The sequence below is a fragment of the Balaenoptera borealis genome (assembly GCF_965194805.1).
Source record: "Balaenoptera borealis genome assembly, chromosome: 20".
Classification (NCBI taxonomy): domain Eukaryota; kingdom Metazoa; phylum Chordata; class Mammalia; order Artiodactyla; family Balaenopteridae; genus Balaenoptera; species Balaenoptera borealis.
In genome coordinates, this window is record NC_138879.1 from 60,029,599 (window position 1) to 60,047,067 (window position 17,469).

Genomic DNA, 17,469 nt, shown 5'->3' on the forward strand with positions numbered 1-17,469 from the left:
CGCACAGGCTCAGTAGTTGTGGCACACGTACTTAGTTGCCCTGTGGCATGCGGGATCTTAGTTCCCTGACCACGGGGAGCGGCAGACAATCGGCCTGAAGGAGCGGCCACGGCACCAGCTCGCAGGAGGGCAGTGATGTGGACGCCTCGCCAGGGCTTCTGTTTCTGTTCTATTTCTTTTCATTAAGACTGGAATCAAGCTTATGTGTAAACTATTGGTAATTTAAGTTTCCTTTGTGTCATTCAGTGTAAAACTGTCTAATTTGAAAAAATGTAGGTTATGAAAAATAAAGATTTAGGCACTGGAAAAAAAAAAAAAAAAAAACCCGAATCCCCTGCATTGGAAGGTGGATTCTTTACCACTGGACCACCAGGGAAGTCCCTCTTTTGGTTGCTCTTTGTATCAAATATCTTTCCATCTTTTCACTTTCAACCTTATTTGTGTCTCTGGAGACAATTCTTTTGCACACAGCATATAGTTGGATCACTTTTTAAAAATAATTTTTAATTTCTTTTTAACATTGTGTAAGTTTTGTTTGGCCACACTGCATGGTTTGTGGGATCTTAGTCCCCCGACCAGGGATTGAACCTGGGCCCTAGCAGTGAAAGCACCGAGTCCTAACCACTGGATCCCCAGAGAACTCCTAGTTGGATCATTTTTTTAAAATCCATCCTGCCAATGTCTGCCTTTTGATTGGAAAGTTCTATTCATTGACATTAATATAATTACTGATAAGGAAACACTTCTGCCAGTTTGCTATTTGTTTTCTATACGTCATATCTTTTTTAGTCCTCAATTCCTCCACTACTCCCTTTTTGGTGTTGCATAGATATTTTCTAGTCTACCATTTTGGTCCCCTTCTCCTTTCTTTTCCTATGTATTTTTTACTTATTTTCTTAGTGGTTGCCCTGGGGATTACAATCAATATCCTAATACAATGGTGAATTTTACTAGTCAGCTTGGCTAGGCTTTGGTACGCAGTTTTTTGACAAACCAGTCTAGGTTTTTTGTTTTTGTTTTTTTTTAAAAGACTTTATTTTTTTTAGAGCAGTTTTAAGTTCACAGCAATACTGAGCGGTAGGTACAGAGATTTCCCACATGGCCCCAGCCCCCAACACGCACAGTCTCTCCATTATCAGCAACCCCACCAGAGTGGTACATTTGTCACAACTAGTGAACATACATGGACACATCACCACCCAAAGTCCACAGTTTACATTAGGGTTTACTCTTGGTGTTGTACATTCTATGGGTTTAGACATATGTATAATGACATATATCCATCATTATAGTATCACACAGAGTATTTTTCACTGCCACAAAAATCTTCTGTGCTCTATCTAGTCCTCCCTCCATCCCCACACCAACCCCTGGCAACCACTGATCTTTTTAGTCTCCATAAAGACTGTCATATAGTTGGAGTCATATAGTATATAGCTTTTTCAGATTGTCTAATAAGATTCATTTTAGTTTCCTCCACATCATTTCATGGATAACTCATTCCTTTTTGCTGCTTGAATAATATTCCACTGTCTGGAAGTACCACAGTTTATTTATCCACTCACTTACTGAAGGACATTTTGATTGCTTCCAAGTTTTGGCAATTATGAATAAAACTGCTATAAAATTCCATGTGCAGGTTTTTATGTGGACGTAAGTTTTTGACTCCTTTGGGTAAGTACCAAGGAGCATGATTGCTGGATCACATGGTAAAAGTGTGTTTAGTTTTCTGCCAAAGTGATTATTTTGCATTCCCACTAGCAATGACGGAGTTCCTGTTGCTCCACATCCTTGTCAGCATTTGGTGTTGTCAGTGTCCCAGATTTTGGTCATTCTAATAAGTGTGTAGTGTATCTCGTTGTTTTAATTTTTAGTTCCTTGAAGACATGCAATAGAGAGCATCTTTTCATATGCTTATTTGCCATCTGTGTATTTTCTTTGGTGGTGTCTGTAAGGTCTTCAGCTCAATTTTTAATCGGGTTATTGTTTTCTTATTATTGAGATTTAACTGTTTTTACCAGTCCTTTATCAGGTAAGTGTTTTCCAAAGATTTTTCTCCCAGTCTGTGGCTTGTCTTTCACTCTCTTAACAGTGCATTTCACAGAGCAAAAGTTTTTAATTTTAGTTAATTCCAGTTTACCAATTATTTCTATCATGGACCATCCCTTTGGTGTCATATCTAAAAAGTCACTGCCATACCAAGGTCATCTAGGTTTTCTTCTAGGAGTTTTATGTTTTTGACTTTTACACTTAAGTCTACATTCATTTTTTTCCCCATGTGAATATCCAGCTATTCAAGTACTACTTGTTGAAAAAATTATTTTTGGTCCACTATGTTGCCTTTGCTCCTTTGTCAAAGACTGGTTGACTATATATATGTGGGTCTATTTCTGGGTGCTCTCTATTCTGTTCAATTGGTCTATATGTCTTTTCTTTCAACAATACCACACTTGTGATTATGGTAGTTTTAGAGTTGTCTTGAAGTGGGGTAGTGTGAATACTCCAACCTTGCTCTTCTCCTTCAATATTGTATTGGTGATCCTGAGTCTTTTATCTCTCCATGTAAACTTTAGGATTAGTTTGTCAAAATCCACATAATAACTTGGTGGGATTTTGATTGGGATTGCATTGAATCTTTTTATTTATTTATTTTTGGCTGCACTGGGTCTTTGTTGCTGCGTACGGGCTTTCTCTAGTTGTGGCAAGCAGGGGCTACTCTTCGTTGCGGTGCGTGGGCTTCTCATTGTGGTGGCTTCTCTCTGTTGCAGAGCATGGGCTCTAGGTGTGTGGGCTTCAGTAGTTGTAGCTCGTGGCTCTAGAGCACAGGCTCAGCAAGTGTGGCACATGGGCTTAGTTGCTCTGCGGCATGTGGGATCTTCCTAGACCAGGGCTCGAACCCGTGTCCCCTGTACTGGTAGTTGGATTCTTAACAACTGCACCACCAGGGAAGTCCCTGGGATTGCACTGAATCTTTAGATCAAGTTTGAAAGAACTGACATCTTGACAATTAGTCTTCCTCTCCATGAATATGGACTATCTCTCCATTTATTTAGTTCTTTGATTTTTCATCAGAGTTTTGCAGTTTTCCTTATATAGATCTTATACATGTTTTGTTAGATTTATACCTAAGTATGTCATATTTGTGGTGCTAATGTAAATGGTATTGTATTTTTATTTTCAAATTCCACTTGTTCATTGCTGGTATATAGAAAACCAATTGACTTTGTATCCTGCAATCTAACTATAATCACTTATTAGTTCCGAGTTGGGGTGGAGGCATTGTTACTCTTTCAGATTTTCTACATTGATGATATTATCTGAGAACAAAGCAGTTTTATTTCTTCCTTCCCAATTTGTGTACCTTTTAAATCCTTGTCTTATTGCATTAACTTGGCTTTCCAGTACAATGTTGAAAAAGAGTGATGAGAGGAGACATCCTTGCCTTATTTCTGATCTTAGTGGGAAAGCTTCTCGTTTCTCACCATTAAGTATGATGTTCACTGTAGGTTGTTTGAAGATATTCTTTAACAAGATGAGGAAATTCCCTCTCTACTATGTCACTCAGTTTTTATCATGAATGGATGTTGGATTTTGTCAGATGATTTTTCTGCATCAATTGATATAATCATGTAATTTTTCTTTTTGTAGTCTGTTGATGTGATGGATTACACGAGTTGATTTTCAAATGTTGAGACAGCCTTGCATATCTGGGATAAACCCACTTGGTTATGCATAATTCTTTTTATACATTGCTGGAATTGTTCTGCTAATATTTTGTTGAGGATCTTTGCACCTATGTTCTTGAGATATTGGACTTTGCTTTATTTTTCTTGTAATGTCTTTGTTTTTTGTAGTAGGGTAATGCTGGCCTCATAGCATGAGTTAGGCACTATTCCTTCTTCAGCTGGAGGAGGAGGAGCTTGCAACAATGGGGGAGGTGAAGTAACAATGGCTACCAGCCTCTTTGCATTTCTTTGATCAGAAGCCGGTATCAGCTATCAGAGCACAGATCCCTGCTATCTGGAGGAGGGGGCCTTTTTACCTATCCTGGTTCCCACAAGCTGGTACAGACTGCTCCAGGAACGTGTGCAGAGCTGCCTGCCACAGGGCTGGGAGTGGGGGCCGGGTATCTCCAACTGTACTAAGAGCTGGTTTTGACCAAAATTAGCTATAATCTACTGTCCAACACTTCCCCTGGAAATTGCAAACCTTCAACAGACTCCAGAATTCCAAAATCATCAGATGTATTTGCCACTGCAACTGTCCAGGTGGAGAGACAGATTCCTGGTGCTTCCTACTCCATCTTCCTCAAATCCTCTCTGTCTGGTTCATTTTTATTATTTCTCTCTCCTTATTGATATTCTCCATTTGGTGAGACATAATTCCCATGATTTCCTTTAGCTCTTGAGCATGTTTAAAACAGATGACTTCAAGTCTTTGCCTAGTAGGTCTAAAGTCTGAGCTTCCTCAAGGAAGACCCTGTGTATGGGCCCAACCTTCTTGTTTCTTTATATGCCTCGGAATTTTTTCTTGTTGTTGAAAACTGGTATTTTAAATATTATAATGTGAAAGTCTGGAAATCAGATTCTCCTCCCTCCACAGGGTTTGTTTGCGTAGTGGCTTTTCTCAACTGATTTTGTAAAGTCTGTATTCTTTGTTGTCTGTGGCAACTGAAATCTCTGGACAGTCAGCTAGTGAGTCACCACACACTTCCGTAAAACCCTGAAACCAAAAAAAAAAAAAAAAAGAGAGAGAGAGAACAACTCTCCCAGTCTGTAGATGGGCTGTGTGTCCTGGGGCATGCCTTCAACACTTTGCCAGAAAATTTACAACCTGGCCTTGGCCCTCACTTCTTGCTTACACAGAACCTCAAGGGCAGCCAGAGGTGCGAGCTTAAAGGCTTTCTCAGGTCTTTTCTGAGCATGCACTCAGAAAGCAAAGGTTTAAGGTTTTTTGGAAGAAAAAGTAATCTTTTTCTTTATAAGAAAGTCTTAATTCTTTCTTGCATGAATTGGAGGGGACTGCCATTACATGACCTTAGTGGCATAACTCATGGGACCCCAGTGTCTCCCAGCCTGATAAACTCTAAGGTAGAGTTTTGAGTTCTGAACTCTGACAGACAATATTAGATGCTTGACACTGACAAGGGTCACATCGCTTGCCCTCTGTAACCCCCTCCCCGCCAGCATCTCATTCTCCAGAGCATGCAGTGCTGCACTTTGTTTAAACAAGGAGCAGAACAAAGATGCCACGCCAAGGAGCCACGCCAAGATGCAGATGGCAGCTCACGCCAACTCCTGACCTGCCCCAGTGGCTCACAGCTGGTGTTCCAATTCCTCTCCTGCTGCAGTCAAGTGACTACGCGTCGAGAACGTGCAGGGTCCTGGACAAACAGAACAGGGAAGATTACATCCCGAAGAGATGACTGCATCACCCCAAAGCTGCGGAAATCTCAACAAGCTGGTGAACATTTCAACATCCACAGCATGTACATTCAGCTCTCATTTTATTTTAGTTATAAAACAATTGGCAAAACACAAAGTTAAAAAAAAAAAACACACACACAAATACAGTTTTTATTCCTTCTTTTGTTGCAGAAAATAAATAACGGTCACATATTCCATATGCGTGTCTATAAAAGCATTTCTAAAAATGTAATTTACTGGACTTCACAGCATCATCTTTTTGGCTTTTCACCTGCAGTATCATACAGTATATCATTTTACTTTATTAACTTTTTAAAGCACCTGGGCTCCAGCAACTTTGGGAAAAGGTTGTTTGTGAGCTTAAAATTTTTTTTCCAAGCTATTTTTTCAACAGGTAAACTGAACACAACCAGGTCTTAACTTACTTTATTTGAGAGGAGAATATAGTTTTTCTTTTATAAAAACTGCCCCCATAAACTCACAAACACCCAAATGGACTTAAGAAGTTGGTCTATCTTCACAGGAATTAACAAAAGGAAGGAACAAGACACAGACGGTCCCTGTGAAACACATCAGCCAGGCATGCGCCTCACGGTGCCTATTCTTACTATTCCAGTTTGGCCCTCGAGAGTTTTAAGAAAGGAAAGCTGCTCAGTCATCTAAACCTATGTTTCTGAAAAGGTAGGACATGGACTCCCCATTGTGAATCCGACGGATGGCTTCTGAAAGGATCATGCTTATATCCACAGTTTTAATTTTGGGGCACTGGAGCTTCTGGATTTCATGTGGAATTGTATTGGTAACCACCACCTGCAAATCAAGAGAAAAACAAGAGATCATAAAACCAAGTAGCTTCCTGGCTTGACCTGAAAATCTGATATATTCTCACATCTCTGAAGTCCTATTTACAGGAGGACTGTGGGTCTACTGTGCCTTCAGCAATGTTTTCAGTCAGTGTGAATGCTACCTGTATCTTAGGTTAAGGTTTGAAAACCTTACACCCACTATGACAGCTACAGGCAAAAAGACAGATAACAGCAAGTGCTGGCAAGGACATGGAGAAACTGGAACCCTCATTCACTGCTGGTGGGAATGCAAACTGGTTCGGCTGCGTTGGAAAACAGTCTGGAGGTTCCTCAAAAGGTTAAACATAGAGTTACCGTGTGACCCAGCAATTCTCCTCCTAGGTAGACACCCAAGAGAAACGAAAACATCTCCATTTGCAAACGTGTACATGAGTGCTCATGACAGCATTATTCACAACAGTCGGAGTGGAAACAACCCAAATTATGAACAGAAAGCAAAAAAATTACACGCATACAGTGAAATACTACATGGCAATAAAAAGGAATGAAGTACTGACACCTGCTACAACATGGATGAACTTGCAAAAAACATTATGCTAAGTGAAAGAAGCCAGAGATAAAAGGCCACATATTATATGATTCCATTTATATAACATGGCCAGATTAGATAAACCTATTGCAGAGATAGAAAGCAGATTACTGGTTGCCTAAAGCTGAGTGGATTGAGAAGAAATGGGGAGTGACTGATAATGGGTATGGAGTTTCTTGGTGGGGGGATGAAAATGTTCTAAAGGTGACTGTGGTAATGGTTGCACAATTCTGTGAATATACTAAAAACTACTGAAGTATACACTTTAAATGGGTGAATCATATGGCATGTGAATTACAGACATCCCCCACAGCCCCCATCCGAGGTTTCACTTTCCACAGTTTCAGTTACCCACGGTCAACCTCACTCTGAAAATACTAAATGGAAAATTGCAGAAATAAATAATTTATACGTTTAAAATTGTGCGCTGTTCTGAGTAGTGTGACGAACTCTTGGGCCGTCTCACTCCGTCCGGGATGTGAATCGTCCCTTTGTCCAGCAGATCCCGCCCGTTAGTCACTCAGCAGCCATCTCGGGTATCAGACCACAGTGCTTGTGTCCAAGTGATCCTTATTTTACTTAATTTTACAAAAGTAGTGAGGCTGGCAATTCAGATATACTAAAGAGAAGCTGTGAAGTGCTTCCTATAAGCGAAAAGGCAAAAGTTCTCGACTTAAGGAAAGAAAACTGGGTGCTGAGATTGCAAGGAAAGAAAACTGGGTGCTGAGATTGCTAAGATCTATGGTAAGAATGAATCGTCCATCCGTAAACTTGTGAAGAAGGAAACAGAAATTCACGCTAGTTTTGCTGTCACATATCAAATTGCAAAAGTTGTGGACACAGTGTGTGAAAGTGCTTAGTTAAGATGAAAAAGGCATTAAATTTGCACAATAAGGTATATTGCCATAATTGTTCTATTTTATTATTAGTTATTACTGCCTATTTCTTACTGTGCTTAATTAATAAGTTAAACTTTATCGTAGGTATGTATGTACAAGAAAAAACAGACTATACATAGGGTTTAGTACTATCCGTGCACGGTTTCAGGCATCCACTGGGGGGTCTTGGAAGGTCTCCCCTGTGGATAAGGGGGGACTACTGTATATGTCAATAAAGCTGTTATTTTAAAAAGATTTGATGAAAATCAAAAAGGGAGAAACAAGCATTTTTCAACAGCTACAAATGGAAAAAAAAATACTCAGCCTTCTTAAAAAAATAGACGGGAATATTTTTAAAGTTATTGTTTATAATACATACTCCCTACTTCCAAAATAAGCCTCAAGACAGCTTATAATAAAAAACGTACATACACCATGAGATTGTTGAAACAGACGATCAGGAATCATTGAGAACCAGCAGCAGGGCCATGAAAACCTAGCCCATCGTAATTACTGTGTGACTCCTTTTCTGTTTGATCTTCCTGGTAACTAAGGCAAAAATGGGAACATGAAGGGTCATGTAAGTCTCATGACCTGTAAAAGAACAGTTCCCGCAGGAAAAACACCTACCCACTGGTATCAAACAACAGAATTTTCTGCCCCATCCACACGGCATCAGCGTGAAGGGTGATCCCAGGCAGGGCTGCACCTGCTCTGAGCCCAGTGGCTCGGGGACAGTGCCCCCAGGAGGAAGTGAACCACCTGGTCACCTTGGAGGGTCAGTTTTCTCACTAGATAGCCACCCTCAGTTGGGAATGAATTTTCCAAATGTATTCTAACCACTTTTAAAAATAACAGCTTTATGGTGATATAATTCACATACTATACAATTTGCCCATTTAAAGCATACAATTCAATGACTTTCAGGATACTCAGAGTTGTGATTAGTATCTCCCCCAAAAGAAATGCTGTACCCCCTTCGGCCACTCCTCATTTCACCCTTCCTCAAACCCTGGCAACCACCAATCTATTGACTTTATAGAGGCCTATTCTGGACGTTTCATTTAACTACTTTTAATTAAAAAAACAAAAAGAAAAACACTTCAAATCTTGATTTATCAACTCCAAGCCCTCCTTACTGGCTCCTCTTCTGAAAGACAGGGAAATCAGCCTATCTCCACTTCTCCCACCTCCCACCCTGTTGATCCTGCTGTTACTTTTACATTGTTCATAGCTTTGTCATCTACTGGGCAACGTGCTTTGTCTACAGGTGTATATGGAACCCAGCTTATCCATCGGTTACTGACCCGACTCCCCGGTATGGGTATCGGTGACTGAGCCCCATGGCCCCCGAAGGGCCCCCCTGCTGGCCTAGGATGTGCGACCTCCGCGTCCGGGGCTTCATGCGTCCTCTCCAAGGTCCACTCTGTTCCGAGGGCCTGGCTGCAGCAGCCCCCCACACGCTCTTGCCAACCTGCCCACACACAGCACCCGCGAGAACCCCGCCTAGCGCCACGCGGACAGACCAGCGAGCACTGCCGTGGGCCTGAAGTCTTCCCGCTTTATGTGTGTTTCGTGCAGCGGAGAAAGGAGGCCGGATCGAGCTGAGCCGTGTGAGCCTGGCTTTCTCTCTGTGCTAGAGCATCCTGAACCCATCAGAGATGATGAGCATCGGGCCAGGCTCAGGGAGAGCGGCTGCTGAAGAGGAAAAGTGTGGGCCTCAGAAAAGTAAAAGGAGTCCGACTAACTGAAGATTCAATACCCAGGAATATACAGGAGACAGCATTTCTGCTTCTTAAAAGATAATAAAAACGTGATTCACACAATCAACCCGCACAGCTAGCTGGCCCTTGGAATGAGGGGTGGACAAAGAAGGGCAAGGAAACCTGGCCGGCCTCACTTCAGCCACTCTGGGAGCTGCAGGCAGTTTAGGAAGGCGGCCCCGTGTGCCTTCCTCTCCCGACGTCATGCCACGGGCGTCTGTACCAGGGAGAGAGCTGGGCTTTAGCATCGGGTAAACTAGGGTCTCAACGCTACGAGCTGGGGCTCGTAGCTGCCTGACCTTAAGAAGTCACTGAACTTTTCTGGTGCACAAGTTCTCACTCTCCCTGCAGGGCTGTGCCGGAGCTCAGGGACGGCATGTGCCCAGCATTAGGCAGTGCCGTCAGGGCCAGGGGCTCCACTTACGAGAGGCACTAAAACTATCACCCGCTGCCACGGGCAGAACACAAAGGCTGCAGGCAGTGACACGCAAACAGAAAACACTCTTAACACAGGGCAGCTCACTCTCCACCTGCTCCCGTGACCACAGGTCAGGACGGGCACGGGCACCAGGCAGCTGTGCCCACACTCAGCCCGGCTCTGTTACCTCATCGATGGCAGATTCCTCGATCAGTCGAGGGGCGTCGGAGGACAACAAGCCGTGAGTCGCCATCACGAAGATCTTATACGCACCCCTTTCCTTCAGGGTCTCTGCTGCAGCGAGGAAGCTGTCCACGTCATCAATGATGTCGTCCTGGCATGAAAGAGTCAGCAAGAGACATGAACGCTTTTGTAAAGGCGGGTCTAGACCACGGGGAAAGAGGCTGGACTAATTCTACTGTGACACACCTGCTGTCCACGTTGACGTGTCCAGACAGCGCGGTCACCGGGCTCCCGCTGCATTCCCTCCGGGCCTCCCACAGCGCAGGACAGGCGCCCTGGGCCTACAGTTCTCTATCCCTACCGTCTAGAGCTACACCCCACCAGGCAGGTGCTCCAGAAATACTCACCCTAGATTTTTTTAATGCATAGTAAAGCACCTGTTAGAAGATGCTTTTGACTCTAGGTGGTTCTTTCCTCTTTTCTTGCTACTTTTCCTTATTTTCTAAATTTTCTGCACTGGGTGGATGTGAAATGTGTTTCTTCCATATATTTTTATAAGGGGAAAAATAATAATAATTATTATTTTAACAAAATACTCAGAGTCCAGTGGCTTCTAATCTCATAGACTCTCAGTATGAGATAATAGAAAATATATACATTGGTCTCTTCTAAAGGCCTTTTACATGTTTTAGCGGTAAGAGCACTAGAGGAACCTCTTGTCCTGATGAGGCGATGCCGGGCGGGCTCCTGGATGGGGACTGGTCACCAGAAAGACCAGGGAAGCTTGGAACTTGCAGCACCCGCACGGCCAGCCCCAACGCCTCCAGAGAGGGGAGGGGGCTGGAAATGGGGTTAACGATCCATCAGGCCTCCAGGAAGAAGCCCCCATAACATCCCAATAGCACGGGGTTCGGGGAGCGAACCAGGTGGGTGAACATTCCACACCGAGTGGGTGATGCACCCCAACTCCACGGGGACCCTCCCCGGCCTTGCCCCGTGCCTCTCTCTCTCCATGTGGCTGCTCATCTGTGTCCTCTGTCACATCCTTTAATTAACTGGTGAACCTAAGTGTCTCTCTGAGTTCTGTGAGCTGCTTTAGCAAATACTCCAGCCCAGGGGGGTCCTGGGAGCCTCGGATTTGTAGGCAAGCCGAACAGAAGCTGTGGGTCACCTGGCGAGTCTCAGTTTTTGGACCAAAGTAGACATTCAGCACAAGGCGCCCGTGAGACCTACCTGGCACCGTCCCCAGCATGACTGGCAAGCCAGTCAGCAAAGCACCAGCGGCAAGCGCGACAGAGCGACAGGAAGAGAGGCCTGCGTACCACAATGACGGCGGTCCTTCCTCCCACGTCACCGACCACTGTGATCGGGGGCTTCTCCTTGGGGATCAGCACTGCCCAGGACAAAACACGCACACACGTTTCTCGGTTAAGAGCCAAGCCGAGGCCTTAGCAAGTTACTGTCTCATGACAGAGGCCCAAGAGACCAGCAACAGAAGGGAGCTTCCCCCACCCGATAAAGGGCAACTATGGAAAAATCACTGCTAACGTCGTACGTGATGAAAGACCTTTCCCCTAACATCAGGGACAAGACAAGGGTGCCCACTTTCACCACTGCTATTCAACAGAGCACCGGATGTGCTAGCCAGGGCAGTTAGGCAAGAAAAAGAAATAAAAGGCATCCGGATCGGACAGGAAGACTTAGTACTGTTAAGACGGCAATGCTCCCCGAGTGGTCTAGAGACTCCATGCACCCCGTCAGAATCCCAACCTCTTTTTTTGCAGAAATAAACTGACCCTAAACTGCAAAGGACCCCAAAGAGCAAAAACAACACGAGGGACTCACTGCCCTCAGGAACGTTCTGCTGCCACCTTATCCCCGTGTCTTCCCTCCAGGGAGCTTCGGTGGTCAGGGTGGCGTCCTTCCTGGCCACCCACGGCCACACACAAAGCCCAGCCCTTGCCTCTGCCATCCTGTTCCCAGTTGAACCCATGCCTGAATGCCTTCAGCCTCCACCTCAGCTAACCGGGATCCACAAGGCCCAGCTGCAATCTCGCTCCTTCATGGCCATCCCAGGACCGTATTTCCTTCTCTGAGGTTTTTTTGTTTATAAATGAGCAAACTCCTAGGCAAAGTGAGAACCCGAAGGGGTCCAGAATACCCCACAGTGGCATGAAAATTATTTTAAGCTGAAGGCATTTGAATTCCTGAAGTCCCTTATCTGCCTAAAAGCAGAGCTCCCCAAAAGAACTCAGAAGAATTCAGTTGTCCTAAACCCCCTCCCAGCAACAACCGCAGAAGACTGGCTCTCATCACCCAGACCAGAAGTCGGCACCACTCCTACACAGACACTGTCACACACCGTCTTGTCTCCCATCAATCCTCCCTGCGAGCCACTGGCCCTCCCATCAGCGCCCTTCCTCTGCTCCCCTTCCCTTATGAAGACCATATACAAGCCCCGAATTCCAACCTCCTCTTAAAATCTATCTTTTCTCTTCTTGATCTGTCTTTTGTCAGTTTTATTTGCAGCCTCCTGAGCACTGAAGCTACGGAGGGTAGAGGAAAAGTCTTTTCTCCCCCGCAGACTCAAACAAAAGCAGTATTTTTTTTTAACTGAAAAGATGTTATTAAAGCTTGAGGGAAGTTTCTTAAAAACAAAAACAAATTCCTGCATAACTCTACCACCCAGTCACAACCACGTTCATCCGTTCATCCTTCGTATTCCCTCCCGGCCCGGGCAAAAGACAGGCCTACACTCCTGTATTCTGCCTTATTCACATACATTCCATACATTTTTCTCTTGTTTCCAGAGTCTTAATTATTTCAAAGAGCTTCATAATGAGCTGTGCTGATACGACATTCTTCACCAAGCCCAGCCCTCTGGTGAACCATTTAGACTTTTCCAATATTTTGCGTTAGAAGTAACACTACGGTGAATAACTTGTGCACCAAAAGCTTTCTGCTTGTGTTAAGCTTTACTCTACTCTAGGACATGCTACTGAATGCACAAGTGAAATCCCTGACGTGCCACAGATGCGTCTAAACTGAGCATGTGCATGGGTCTTGGTATGACCAAGACAGACTGCTTCTAAGAGGCCACCAGAAGTGCACTTGTCACAGCCAGGCCACGAAAGGTATCAGTTTTTGCCAATTTAAAAAACAAAAAGAGAAGTAGTACTTCACATTCGAAAAAAAAATTAAGTCAGCCTTAAAATCAAAGAGGAAAGCGACCCGGGGGCGGCACACTTACTGGGGATCTCCAGGCTGGGGTGGATGGCGGCGGCGCTCCTGACCATGGGGGGGGAATGCCGCCCGTCCACCAGGTCGGACTCGGCGTCCTGCGCTTCTCCGTGAATCACCGCGATGCCCAGTCGCAGGCGCTCAGCAAAAGACTGTGCCCTGGAGGAGAGCAGGAGACCCGTTCACAATCACGCAAAGCTGGTTTCTGATAACATCTACGGAGAAACATCACGGGAACTTTAAAAAGGTAGTTTCCAAAAGGGTTAATGAGAAAGGAGAATGAAATAATCTTAGATTCTCAGAATCCAAGACAAAGTGTGGAGACCCCACATGACCACACATCCCCCTGGCAGCTGGGCCTGGTGTGCACTCGGCCAGCGAGTGAGCCCGTGTAAGTTATAAGTTAGTTCACCTCCTCTAAGCCTCCGTTTCCTCACTTGGAATTGTTAATTAATTCTACCTATCTATCTAGTTAACAGTGAGAACCAACCACATGATACAAAGTGCACTAACTACTCATCAGAGTATGAAGCATCAAGGTTTTGTTGTGTAACTGAGATACGAGACACTGTACACACTTAAACCGTATGATTTCATAAGCTCAGATGTATTTCTATATCCGTACAACCGTCAGCACAACCAAGTCAGTGAAAGTATCTACCCCCGCCAAACGTCACCTGTGCCCCTCTGCAATTTCTCCTTCCAGCACCAGCTACCAGTGAGCTGCTTTCTATCACCACAGTTCTACCTTTTCTAGAATGTCGTACGTGGAATCGGAGTCTGTAGTCCTTTTTTGTCTTTGTTCATTCGGCATAGCGGTTTGGAGAGTCGCCACATCGCACATCCATCAGGAGAGCGTCCCTCACGTCGCCGAGTAAACAGTCCATGCTGTGTGTCTATCACTATTTGTCCAGTTACTTGTGGATGGACTTTGTTTTTTTTTTTAAGATTTATTATTTATTTATTTCATTTATTTTTTGGCTGCATCGGGTCTTCGTTGCAGAATGCGGGATCTTTCTTTGCAGGGCATGGGCTTCTCTCTAGCAGTGGCGTGTGGCGCGCGGGCTCCAGAGGGCGTGAGCTCTGTAGTTTGTGCACGTGGGCTCTCTCACTGAGCTCAGCAGTTGTCGCACACGGGCTTAGTTGCCCCACGGCATGTGGGATCTTAGTTCCCTGACCAGGGCTCGAATCTGTGTCCCCTGCATTGGCAGGCGGATTCTTAACCACTGCGCCACCAGGGAAGTCCCTGGATAGATTTTTGAGTTGTGTCCAGTCATGAGTTGTTACAAAACCGCTGTGAACATTCGTGTACAAATCTGTCTGGACTCATGTTTCCTTTTCCCTTGGTGTGACTGGATCACACGTTACCGTTTCCCAAAGTGGCTGTCACACTCCCACAAGCCGTGTGTGAGCACACGGCCCTTCCACGTCCTCGCCAGCCGGGCCGCTGCCAGCCGTTTCAATGCACCCATCCCAGCGGCATGCAGTGGGTCGCTGTGGTTTCAGTTTGCATTGACCCCTCGTGACAAATGGCGCTTATCTGCCACCTATATATATGCTTTGGTAAAGGGTCTGTTTCTCTTTTGCCCATTTTTTAGTTGGGTTTTTAGTTCTCTTAGTAAGTCTGGAGAATTCTTTATATATTCTGTATTTAAGTCCTTCATCAGACACATGCTTCACAAATATTCCCTCCCAATCTGCGCTTTCTCCTGTTATTCTCTCTCTTTTTTTTTTTTTAATTTATTTATTTATTTATTTATGGCTACGTTGGGTCTTCATTTCTGTGCAAGGGCTTTCTCTAGTTGTGGCAAGTGGGGGCCACTCTTCATCGCGGTGCGTGGGCCTCTCACTATCGCGGCCTCTCTTGTTGTGGAGCACAGGCTCCAGACACACAGGCTCAGTAGTTGTGGCTCACGGGCCCAGCTGCTCCACGGCATGTGGGATCTTCCCAGACCAGGGCTCGAACCCGTGTCCCCTGCATTGGCAGGCAGATTCTCAACCACTGCGCCACCAGGGAAGCCCCCTGTTATTCTCTTAATGATGTCTTCTGGAGAGCAGTTTTAATTTTCATGACATCCAATTTAACAATTTTTTCCTATCAATTGGGCTTTTAGTGTCATATTTAAGAAATCTTTACCTAAACCAAGGTCACAAGGATTTTTTTCCCTCTGTTTGCCTCTAGAAGTTTTATACTTTCAGGTTTTACATTTAGGTATATGATTCATTTGAAGTTGATTTTTAAAAATGATGTGAGATATGGCTCAAAATTCATTATTTTGCACACAAACATCCGATTATTCCAACACTTTTCATTTGTTAAAAAGACTAGCCTTTCCCCATTAAACTGCCTTTGCACATCTGACGAAAATCAGTCTTCCAGATACCTGTGGGTCTATTTTGGGACTCTATTCTGTTCCACTGACCTATTTTTCTATCTTTATTCCAATACCACACAATCACAATTGCTTTAGCTTTATAATAGGTCTTGAATTCAGGTAGTGTTAGATCTCCAAACTTTGTTCTCTTTTTTCAAAGTTTTTTTTTTTTTGGGGGGGGGACATTATTCTAGTTTCGTTGCATGTCCATATGAATTTTGGAATCAGCTTGTCAAATTCTATTAAAAAAAAAAGCCTGCTGACATTTTGATTGGGATGGTGTCAATTCTACAGACTAATGTAGGGAGGAGATACGCTATCTTAACCATATTGAGTCTTTCAAGCCACAAACACAGTATATTTCTCCATTCATTTAGGTCTTTAATTTCTCTAGGCAATGTTTTATATTTTTCAGTGTGCAAGTCTTGAACATCTTAGGTTTATCCCTAAGTGTTTCACTTAGTTTGATGCTATTTGGTTTTATTTTTCATTTCAGTTTTCAATTGTTCATTGCTAGTATACAGAAAGACAACTGATTTTTGGACAGTGATCTTATATCCTGCAACTTTGCTAAAATGACTTATTAGTACTAACAGCATCTTTATAAATTTCATCAGATTTTTCTAAATAAATAATCATGCCACTTGCAAATTAGGATTGTTTTGCTTCTTCTTTTTCACACTGGATTCCTTTTCTTTTCTTTCTTTCTTTTTAATTGCACTATCCAGAAGCTCCAGTATACAATGTTGAGTAGAAGTAGGGAAAGCAGACATCCTCTTCTTGCTCCTGATCTTAGGGGAAAGCAATCAGTCTTTCACAGTAAGTGTGATGTTAGCTGTAGGTTTTTCATAGATATCATTTACCAGATGAGGAAGTTCCCTTCTATTCCTAGTTTGCTGAAAGTTATAATCAGGAAGAGAAATTGAATTTTATCAAATGCTTTTTGCACCTACAGAGATGTATTATCCTTTTTACATATTGTTAGCTTATATTTGCTAAAATGTTGCTTAGAATTTTTATACCTAGGTTCATGAGGAATATTGATGTTTTTCTTTTCTTGTCATGTCTGTGTCTGGCTTTGCTATCAGGGTAATGAATGCCTCATTAAGTGAGCTGGGAAGTACTAGTTCTTCAATTTTCTGGAAGAGTTTATGTACAGTTAGCATTATTTCCCCCGTAAATGTTTGGTAGAATTCACCACTGAGGTCTTACTCTTTTTTCCATCTTCAGCGCCTAGTGCGCAAAAAAATGTTCAAGTGCTTAAAGATCCAATAAGTTCTCCCAACCTTGGTTTTCAAACATCAAAAATTCAAAACAAGTTCCTTACAGCCCACGAGAACAGCTAAAAACAAACAAAAACAAGGGCTGTGGTCATAAATTAGGGATTTAACAGAACCCCATCATCAGGACCACCTGCACTAGACACAGCCAAGGCATTGCAATGTCACAGGGAGGCACTTAAAGGTACGACTGTGCTCCCTGGTGGAACAGAATCTCCCCTGTGCCACGTTTCCCGTCTGCACTCCACGACCAAGGAGAGCTTTGTCACAGTGTCTGCAATCAGTTCAAGAAATTTAAATTGATGCTACATCCATTGCAAATTACTTTCTTAAGAAGTGACACTTTCCTCCCTCAGTAGAAGATGTCATTACACAGCACATGCAGTTAAGTCTTCTGTGGTTTTGAAAAAATCTCAAATGCACATAAAGAAACGTCTACTGGTCTGGCACTTCCTACAATGAATCTAATTTATATTTCCAAGGAAAAGACAACAGATTTCACAGGAGCAGA

The 17,469-nt window shown here is 43.7% G+C and overlaps 1 protein-coding gene across 7 annotated transcripts in view; it reads right to left on the reverse strand.

Annotated features, from left to right (window-relative positions):
- Positions 1–1,032: 1,032 nt before the first annotated feature.
- PRPSAP2 (phosphoribosyl pyrophosphate synthetase associated protein 2) overlaps positions 1,033–17,469 on the reverse strand; it is a 38,918-nt gene continuing 22,481 nt past the window's right edge. For 4 of the 7 annotated variants that reach the window (XM_082374147.1, XM_082374146.1, XM_082374148.1 and 1 more), the window contains 4 exons: positions 13,314–13,462; positions 11,386–11,456; positions 10,068–10,214; positions 1,033–6,236 (listed from right to left, as the gene is read on the reverse strand). In XM_082374147.1, coding sequence (XP_082230273.1) covers positions 6,078–6,236; positions 10,068–10,214; positions 11,386–11,456; positions 13,314–13,462 — 526 coding nt within the window. In that variant the 3' untranslated portion in view covers positions 1,033–6,077. Of the gene's footprint in view, positions 6,237–10,067; positions 10,215–11,296; positions 11,457–13,313; positions 13,463–17,469 lie in introns of all 7 variants that reach the window. The other 3 variants (XM_082374150.1, XR_014238797.1, XM_082374149.1) reach the window with 3 other exon arrangements.